Source organism: Plasmodium cynomolgi, chromosome 12, assembly GCF_000321355.1.
Source record: "Plasmodium cynomolgi strain B DNA, chromosome 12, whole genome shotgun sequence".
In the NCBI taxonomy this organism is placed as follows: Eukaryota; Apicomplexa; class Aconoidasida; order Haemosporida; family Plasmodiidae; genus Plasmodium; species Plasmodium cynomolgi.
In genome coordinates, this window is record NC_020405.1 from 922,369 (window position 1) to 932,163 (window position 9,795).

Consider the following 9,795-nt stretch of genomic DNA (forward strand, 5'->3'; position numbering starts at 1 on the left):
GAAATGCAGGTGATATTTTATAAAAAAATGCTCAACATGATAGACGGCTTTGTTAAACAATCTGATTCAGTAAAAGGGAGAGGGGGGGGTGGAAATGAGAACAGCTCCCCCATGTGAGTATATAATCTGCACACACAGGAACTGATGGGAAATTTTTGTAAGAACGAATTTTACCAGTTTGGCGAAGGGGATGGCATAAAGTGTCCTTTTGTAATCAATTACGAGCAGCAGCTGAAGGGAAAGCGGGGGGGGAGATGTAGTAAAATATTGACAAAAATGTGTCGTTTAGAAGGGGTGTCCAATGGTTGGGGGTGACCAAAGGCGTAAATGCATCCCCCCCCAAGATAAGCCATGCAAGTGTGCGTAGGGGGGATGGACAGGGGGGACACGACTCCTAAGCTGGCATGTCACCAAAGCATACCAAAGAAAACACAAGGTCGTTCAGCGTTATGTTGGGATGAAAAACCAAAGCAATCTGAAAAGGGTGAAGTTATGGGGTAACCTATGAGTGTCTGTGGTGAGTGCCGCAGACGTACAAATGGGCGTGTAAAAAAAAAAAAAACACGAGGTGCTCACCGAAATCATGATTTTTAAATAAATCAGTGGCGTCTTCACCAGGCGGAAGAGGAGAGGAAGTGGGTAGAGGAACACGTGGAACTGCACCAGGGGGAGAAGCAAGGGTAAAATAGGCATCATCAGTAAAAGGGGATGCTACACAGTGCTGGACGTGCGTCAGGCGATTGCACACCATGCACGCCGTGGCCGCACCACGTGTTGTCGTTTACATGGAAGAGGAACAAGAAGGAGTGGTAGTATTCCCGGAACATCTGAGGAGGGGGAGGGGATGGGGGGGGACGGTTACTCGCTGGTTGGGAGGCTTTGCCACCTACAAAATTGACGGCCATCCAGCCTACCGCCAAACTAGAGCCAAACTGCCGCCAAGCTACCGCCAAAATACCGCCAAAATACCGCCAACCAAGGGGAAAGCATTACCGTGGAGAAGAGGTACCAGTAATTCCCCAAGTTGGGCAGCAGGAAGAAGACCTTGTACTCGTTAATTAGTGTGTTGTTTAGGAAGGACTGCAGGAGGGGGTGGTGAGCAGCGGTGAGCAGTGGTGTGCAGCGGTGTGCAGTTGTGAGCAGTTGTGAGCAGTGATGTGCAGCGGTGTGCCGTTGTGAGCAGTTGTGCGCAATGGTGAGCAGTGGTGACCGTGCATGGTGCTGCACACCACTGCGTGGCGCCCCTGGGCGACTTACCCAAGACCCCGAGTTGACGTAGGCAGAGGCCAGCAGGAGGAGGGCATACACAGCTAGCGTCGCGATGAGCAAAGCCAAATTTTGCAAAATGATCAGAAGCATGTGCAGGGAGTTAAGTGGCACCTTAAGTTTGTGCTTGTACATTATCCCCTGGTGGGAATACACCATGAGGTTATTTATGCCGATGAGGACAAGGATGAAGTGAAATGACGTGACATAGAGCAGCATGGCATTTACAAAGAGGGTTGCAAGGAGGTTGGGTGTAGCCGCGTGGGGGCGCGAGGCTTCGCTTCTGATCCGTCTAAGGGCCAAATAGAAAGACGTGGTTATTAGGAGGAGCTTAAAATTATCAAAGGAGAGGAAACTGTTGGCCAGAATCGTGAGGGGGTTGTTCAGGTAGAGGTTGGTCAGCAAAATGGGGTCGATCAGTTTCCACTGCGTGTCCCGCGGGTCCGCCGTGTCTTCATTAACATAGCGGAAGTAGGCTTCCCACGTCGCCAGGCGTTGTGCTATTAGAAATAAGAGGACGCCCATGAGCAGGTCGACTGCACAGATGAGGAGGAAGAACCGCACTTCGGGGCTGTTCAGCGAGAGAGGGCTCGCCCCGCGGGGGGCAGTACTTCCTCCGCGTTCAGTGCTTCCTCCGCGCCCACCACTTCCGCCGCTACCACCGCTTCCACCCCGTCCACCGCTTCTATCCCCTTTTGCGCCCCCCCCTGTTAGAGGAATCCCCCGTAAAAGCACAACCTGCAGCGCCTTAAGCAGCAGAGGGTTGACCCGCACAGTCAGAGAGGAGTAAGCATCTGCAGAGAGTCGTTCCAACACATCACTTTCGTAGATATACTTTAAATTGTACAAATCTGAGTTGAACGAATAATGCATCGAATCATTTTTTAGTAAAAACTGTTTTAGTTTTCTATTTCGTTTATTCGTTTGGAAATATTTTTGCAGGTCTTTCATATCGTTGTTTTGTTTCGAGTGGAAATAATGTGCCCCTTCTTCTCCTGGGTTGGAAAGACGACCTTCTTTGTGGAGACCTCCTCGTTTGTGGAGACTCCGACTCCCTTCTTCCCCCTCATGAGCTATTAACTGGTCAATGTATTTGTATTCACTTCCTTGAAGAACGTGTATAACATAAAAGGTGGTGATTCTCACGATGAGGCAGCAGAGGAGGGTTGTAGCTAAATGCCAGTGCCTTGACTTGTGCGCACCTTTCGCGGGTGTAGATCCTCTGCGGTGGTTCATCATAAGGGGGTGGGGCCGCAAACGAAAAAAAAAAAAAAAGCATGGCAAGGCAATGCAAAGCAATGCGAAGCAAAGCGAAGGGGATGCAGGCGAGAGTTCTTTCCAAATGTGTGAAGAGGCGAGGGTGTACAAGTGGAGAGAAATCTAATTTTATTTTCCCCTTTTTGTGAAGCACAACATAGTGGGGGGTGCTTATGGCACTTCGAATAGGGTTAACAAAGGAAACCTTTTTTTTTTTTTTTTTTTTTGCAATGGCGCGACGTAGGGGGTACGTACGAGAAAAGAGAACGCACCTTTGATGGATTTTTTTTTTTTTTTTTGTTTACATAAGCATTCGACGATTGCTCTTTATAAGAAGCGTTTTTAAAAAAAAAAAAAAATGAGTCAACAAGGGCAACAACAGCGATAGGCGCCATGTGCTACGCGAAATCGAGCGAACTGAACTGTGAAGGTGTGGGAAAGCTGCTATCCAACGAAGCACCCGCGGAACAACCGCAGCGTGCAAGGAATGACGACACGCTTTTCTACACCGCGAGGTTTGAAGTGACCTGATTGGGCGGGTTGGCCGGAACGAACGCGGCAACGTTTGGCGGGCCGCTCTCCCTCACAGGAGTAACTGCAAAGGGGGGAACGGCAGGCTAAACAGCGATGCAGTGTCCGGGGAGGCATATCACCGCCATAGAGCCCTACCCCCCCTTGCTGTGCACTCCCTCTCCACAGTGAGAAGTAGCACATTTACTTACCCCAACATACACATAGGTTAATCAGTTTGGTGAACTTGGGAACGATTGGATTCGTTTCCTCGTCTTTCCCCACCGAGATGATAAGCGCGAAAAGGAACCTGCTCGTGGTGCTTCCCGGGGGGAGCAGCCCCCCTTCCTCGTTGGTACGTTCGGCAAGTAGAGTGGTTGACTCACTAGGAAGTAGTCATCAGGGTGGAAGGGGTGGCTGGAAGTTTGGCAACCTAGAGAGGCGAGGAGAGGCGTTTTTCCTCACGAGGAGACACTTCGCCATTGGAGTATTCGAAAGGAAAAAGCCACATATGAATATAGGAACAATCGGTCATGTGGATCATGGAAAAACTACTCTAACAGCAGCGATAACAAAAGTTTGTGCAAATCAAAACAGAGGTACATTTAAGTCGTATGAAGAAATAGATAAAACACCAGAAGAACAAAAAAGAGGAATCACCATTAATGCTACTCATGTAGAATACGAAACAGAAAAAAGACATTATAGTCATATCGATTGTCCAGGACATTTAGATTATGTGAAAAATATGATTACAGGTACGTCCCAAATGGATGGAAGCATCCTAGTGGTGTCTGCTTATGATGGATTGATGCCACAGACGAAGGAGCATGTATTGTTATCGAGACAGATCGGAATTGAAAAAATGATTGTGTACTTGAATAAGATCGATATGTGTGAGGACAAGGAGCTAGTCGATTTGGTTGAGTTAGAAATCAGGGAATTGTTATCCTTTTACAAATACGATGGAGATAATATCCCTTTCATTAAAGGATCAGCTCTGAAAGCATTAAATGAAGACCAATCTGAATACGGAGTCCCTTCTATTATGAAGCTACTAGATGCTTGTGACAACTATATTGATGAACCAAAGAGAAAAATGGATCTACCATTTCTTATGAGCATTGATGACGTTTTGCAGATTTCAGGAAAGGGGACTGTTGCCACGGGGAGAGTAGAACAAGGGACATTAAAGCTAAATGATCCTGTGGAAATCATGGGTATTAAGGAGAAGCCAATTAAAACGGTTGTTACTGGCATTGAGATGTTCAGAAAAACGTTAGATGCAGCTCAAGCAGGGGATCAAATAGGAGTTATGTTAAAAAATGTAAAAAAAAATGACTTATCCAGGGGTATGGTAGTCACCAAAGTACCTAATCTGAAGACATACAAAACGTTCAAAAGTGACGTATACGTTTTGAAGAATGAGGAGGGAGGGAGGAAGAATCCTTTTTCGTCATATTACAGACCCCAGGCTTATATACGAACTGCGGATGTAAACTGTGCTGTTATTTTGAATGAAGATACGCAGGTCGCCAATCCTGGGGACAACATCAAATGCACGATTGAGCTCATGTACCCTTTGGCTTTGGCCAGCGGGCTGCGCTTTTCCCTGCGCGAGGGCGGCAGGACCGTCGCCTCGGGTATCATAACGAAGGTCATCTAGTGGGGCGGCACCTCTGGTATGGAAGCCCATCTAGTGGGGCGGCACTCCTGGTATGGAAGCCCATCTAGTGGGGCGGCACCCCTGGTATGGAAGCCCATCTAGTGGGGCGGCACCCCTGGTATGGAAGCCCATCTAGTGGGGCGGCACCCCTGGTATGGAAGCCCATCTAGTGGGGCGGCACCCCTTCCTCACCTGTGACGATTCCTTTTTTATATGTTAAGGGGGGGGGGGGTCCACCTCCGCACTGGAGTGGGCACAAACATATTTGGGGGAAAAACTGGAGAGAGTTAACCGTACGTGGTGTGCACTGCTGCACGTGTGAAAGTGAAAATGAACTATCTAGCCAAGTGGTGAGGAAACGCAGCACATCTGGGCGGTCGCCACTGCGCAGTCGTCACCGCACTATCACCACCACGCAGTCTACACCACACAGTCTACACCACGCTGTCACCACCGCGCTGCCACCACGCTGCCACCGCGCTGCCACGGGCGCTCCCCTCTCAAATGAACAACCGCGACAGGTCCTGCATGCGATACTTCTCCCCAGTGACGGGGCACTCAAACATTTCTTCCGACTTAACGAACAGGGAGATGGCCTTTTCCGAGAAGACATGGCCCGCGGGGGTGGTGAAGGGAGGGTTTTTCTCGTCCATGACTTGACTGGTGTAGGGGCAAACGAGAAAGCTCTTAGTCTTCTGTATATGTGGGACCTCCTTGATGGTGTGCCTAAGTTCTTCGATGCACGTGGGGCACTTCGTGGAGCTCTGCTTTCCACACTGGTCCGTCTTCACGACCGAAATGCCAGCCTTCAGTAGCAACTCCAGGAGAGGCTTGTTCAACACCCCCGTTATTTCTGAGTAGACCTGTTGAAACGATTTTGTAACTTTAATCCATCTCCTCCGATTGAATCTTCTTAAGGCATCAGTTGAGTGTTTCTTCTCGTTGGATCCGTAGAGCCCAATATACGTCACGAGGAACTTCACATCTGCGGAGATCTCCTCATCTGGTTTTGAAACTGTTTTTTTTATATATTCAATGGCCTCAAAAAATTTGTTCTCAGAAATTACACTAATGACATATTGTAGATGTAGCTCTGCTTCTACATTTGAATCGATTTTTTTTAATTGCGACTTATATTTTTGACACCACTCTAATGCCGGCTTGATGTTGTGATTTTTTAGCTCCGTTATTATGTCTAGATATTCCTTATACACATCTGCATCTGAGTAATTTTCCAATTTGTATCTTTTTGAAAATATTTCAACAGTGTCAAAGAACCCATATCTAGATAAGAACCCGTCGACTAGCCAATTAATTCTATTTTCATACATTTCGAAACGAAAATCATGCTTCAAATTTTCCAACTGAATATCTCCCTCAAAATAAATATACTTGAGTCGGCTAGCCAAACGGTTCACATATTTATCCAAAAGCATCTTTGATTCCATCACTTTGCTCCGTAATGATTCCATTTTCTCAATAATCGTGTTCAGCTTGTTCAGGTAAATCTCATCCGTTAAGTTGAGTAGCTTCTTTTCTATAAACAGCGTGATGATCGTAAAATTCTTCTCCAACTCCTTCTGGATATTTCGGAAAGAGTTAAGGATGCATTTTAACGGAATTTGTATGAATGACTTGTCGATTGCGTTCAGGGATAGCTGCTTGGATAGGTCGACCTGGCTTGCCTCAGTCAGCGGGGTTAGGGGCGGGGACGCCACCACCGGAGGGGGCTGCTCTGTTAGAGGCTGTCCTGTTGTCGACTGCCCTGTTAGCGGCTGTCCTGTTGGCGACTGCCCTGTTAGCGGCTGTCCTGTTGGTGGCTGCCCTGTTAGCGGCTGCCCTGTTGGTGGCTGCCCTGTTAGCGGCTGCCCTGTTGGTGGCTGCCCTGTTAGCGGCTGCCCTGTTGGCGGCTCCCCTGTTGGTGGCTCCCCCCGCTGCCGCGCCTGCTGTGCCCGCCGCTCCGCCTCCTCGTCGCTCTTCAGCATCTGCCGCCTCATTTCCTCCCTCGAGCACTTTGCCTGCTCCTGCTTCGGCGCGGCTGCGTACACCTCGGCCGCCTCATGGTACAGGCTGGCCTCATCCATGGAAAGGTAGCTCACGTTGGACCACGTGTCCATGTCGCAGTTGCTATCGGCGTCTTCACAGTCATCACGGTTGATCATGGTCTCCCTGTGAAGGGGATCCTTCCCCGTGTTGTTGGCTCCCCCCTGATGTGTTACTCCAACCTTATTGTCTATGACCTTCTTGGGGCTCTCGCCACTACCCTGTGCATCTGCGGTGCTTACGGCACAATTCTCATTGCCCCCATCTTGCACGTCATTCTGCTGAGCAGCGGGGGGCAAGGTCCCCACCTCGACTCCCTGCTCTGACTGCTCCGACGGCTCCGACTTCTTCAGCTGCGTCAACTGCTTCAACTGCTCCGACTGCTCCGACTTCTTCAACTGATCCAACTGACCCAAGTGACGCGCCCCACTTAACATCATAATGGCCCTCGACGCATCATCAACGAGGGCCATATCTTTATCCATTTGCTCCTCCACAATTTTGAACACCTCGTCTACACTCTCCTTCTTGCTACTTACGCGGAGTTCGTTACTTCCTGGGGGGACTGCACCTCTCTCGTCCGCTCTCTTACCTTCCTGTTGTTCAGTAGCCTCTTCCTCTACTCCTTCCCCTGTAGGGAGGCCCTCCACAGGGGGGGTACTTACCACCTGATCGGGTTTTTCTTCCATCAGGGGAGATGATCCTCACAAGGGGGGTGTACATGTCAGAAAAAGGTGACTCACCGGAGTTAGTCGTGGTGATGATATGTATATGTGTGGGGGGACGTGCTCCCCTTGGGTGAAGCGGGAAGACCGCCTTCTTATGTCTCCCCCGCGTGCCACCTCGTTAGAGATTATGCTTTTCCCCCTTCTGGGGCTATCTCTTTGTGTTACAGTGCACTTAACGGTTTGCTCAAACGAATATGGTTGAACTCAAGTCTTTGGTTCTTTATCACTTGTTTTTTTTTTTTTTTTTTTTTCTTTTAAAAAAAAAAACTCCCTCTCCTTTTTTCAGCACAGAGCACTGTAATGAGGGGAGGGCCACACGAACAGTTGGAAGAAAAAAAGGCGTGCTAAAGGAACTGTGTTGCGTACACCGCTTCTTCGTTCACCATTTTGTGTTATGTGCACTGTGGAAGGCTCGACGATACTCACATGTGGTTCTCTCTCTGCCCATGGCGATGCCGATTGGTCTGCTCCCTCGCCAGTCCTATCGGTATCGCCACACTCGTCAAAAGTTAAACGTGGGAAGGCTCCCCTGGACTCATTCACCGTTGCACGGGCAGCACGCAAAGGTGCCTTGGCGCACACAAAAAAGAGAAAAAATAAAGAAAAAAAAAAAAAAAAAAAAAGAAAGAAAAAAGAAGAAAAAAAAAGAAACCTGCCAAGTCACATGAAAAGGGAATACCTCCAAATGGTACATCTCTTTTAAAAAGTGCTCCTTTTATGCAGTGTTTTTTTTTTTTTTTTTTTTTTCCCATTTGTGCGCTTTGGCCAGACGCCCACTGATCAGTCGGTCGGTGTGTGCCAGGCGAAGCTAAAATTGAGATGACCGCCCCTCACCTCCGCATGTCCCCTCCTGCACAAAATTGGCATTCACACGTTGGGGGGAGATACCTGTCCGTTTTTCTTTTAATATTTAAAAGAGGATAGCCATGTGGAGAGGGGAAAGGGGAGGACGGGGAAACTGACACGTACAGCTCCCACACCCACATGTGCCTTTCTGTAACTTTTTTATTTATGTCCCCGAGTTTACCCCACGGGCCCGGAGTGATGAGCTGCGCAAACAGCGGTGACATGCAGATGGTTGGGGAAAGTACCCCTAACGTGGGACATCACTCTCGTGAGGCACTCTGATGAGCTGCTCGCTTGAGCCACTGGAACGACTGCTGCCGCCAACTTGGCGAACACAAATGGGGATGAAACTCCTGCGGCGGAGGGGCGGAAGCAGAGTTGCTGCACCCTCTGGTTCATTCGCACAGGCACCAACAATTTTGCTGTGTGATTGATCGCCCATTAGTAGGACCACCTGGAGGCCACCCTTCGAGTGGATGTCTGTTTCCCCACTTGGAATGCTCCCCTGGATGGTGTGTGCAACTACGTTTGGCTAGCTGAGCAAAAAAAAAATCGACGGAATTTACTTAACTCACCATTATGGATAACACAACTTTGCACACAAATGGGAAAACCAAAAATTTACAACATAATTGCACACCGTTTATCGAATCCATTGATGCTTCCCAGTCGGTGGGGACAAAGAACAACCGCGTGTTTTCCACCGCCCTGTGTGTCTACCCTTATTTGTTACATTTGGAAAGGTACCCAATTTGCTACGTTTTTTCGATTGCCTTGCTATACAAGGGGGGGAGAGGGAATAAAAAAAAAAAGTCGCGCAACAGAATGCACCTAATTAATGACAAAGGAGAATATAAAACAATCACCCACAGGAATGGCTTGTCTGGTCGTCTTTCCGACGGGGTGACAAAACACGGGTAGTAGCTTCAAATGGTGCATACCCTGTACGGAATAAACACTCACCTCGTGTTGAACCAACGTAGAGGAACGAAAAAACACATGGTTGCCACAGCGTTGGCAGAGAACGTCGTAGGGGGGGAGGGCTTCCTCCCCATGACACATGTCGTGTTACACGAAGGGAAATCCTCTCCCATTTGGCGAAGGGTTTCCCGGAGGTTGCCGCATGCATGTGAGCGGCGTGCTTCGGCGGTCTGGAGATAACTCGGTTGACACGCTCCCCCAATCAGCATGTTCCCACACCCCTTTGATCCATTTTCGCGTTATCCCCCCTCTTTACATGGCCGACCCATATTTGTTGAACCCCCAGCGGGGCGTGAGCGGAAAAGGTGTACCTCCCCTGGGGGGAAAACATACATTTTTCTTTTTTCCATATCAGTATGCCACACGTATGATAAAAAAGGCAAATCACACCTTTCCGTTGACGTGTATTTCGTGAATGTACTCGTCACGGGGGACGTAACCAAATGGGAAAGGTGATTTTTTTTTTTTTTTTTTTTTTCTACCTCCTGATCTGGCAAA

General features: G+C 48.7%; 3 protein-coding genes across 3 annotated transcripts; 1 reads left to right on the forward strand and 2 right to left on the reverse strand.

The window, feature by feature from the left end:
• Positions 1-52: 52 nt before the first annotated feature.
• Positions 53-2,502, reverse strand: PCYB_123180 (hypothetical protein; the record flags this gene model as incomplete). The annotated part of the gene is made up of 8 exons (XM_004223651.1): positions 53-61; positions 175-231; positions 422-475; positions 577-657; positions 786-827; positions 994-1,080; positions 1,258-1,621; positions 2,114-2,502. The coding sequence occupies 8 exons, from the start codon at positions 2,500-2,502 to the stop codon at positions 53-55; spliced, it is 1,083 nt and encodes a 360-aa protein (XP_004223699.1).
• A 414-nt stretch (positions 2,503-2,916) lies between these two features.
• Positions 2,917-4,699, forward strand: PCYB_123190 (elongation factor Tu mitochondrial precursor; the record flags this gene model as incomplete). Its single annotated transcript, XM_004223652.1, has 2 exons — positions 2,917-3,038; positions 3,262-4,699. 2 exons carry the CDS (start codon positions 2,917-2,919, stop codon positions 4,697-4,699), a joined length of 1,560 nt encoding a protein of 519 aa, XP_004223700.1.
• A 500-nt stretch (positions 4,700-5,199) lies between these two features.
• Positions 5,200-7,373, reverse strand: PCYB_123200 (hypothetical protein; the record flags this gene model as incomplete). The annotated part of the gene is made up of 1 exon (XM_004223653.1): positions 5,200-7,373. A coding segment is annotated over one exon (2,172 nt), but the record flags the coding sequence as incomplete, so codon positions are not given.
• Between the last annotated feature and the right edge of the window lie 2,422 nt (positions 7,374-9,795).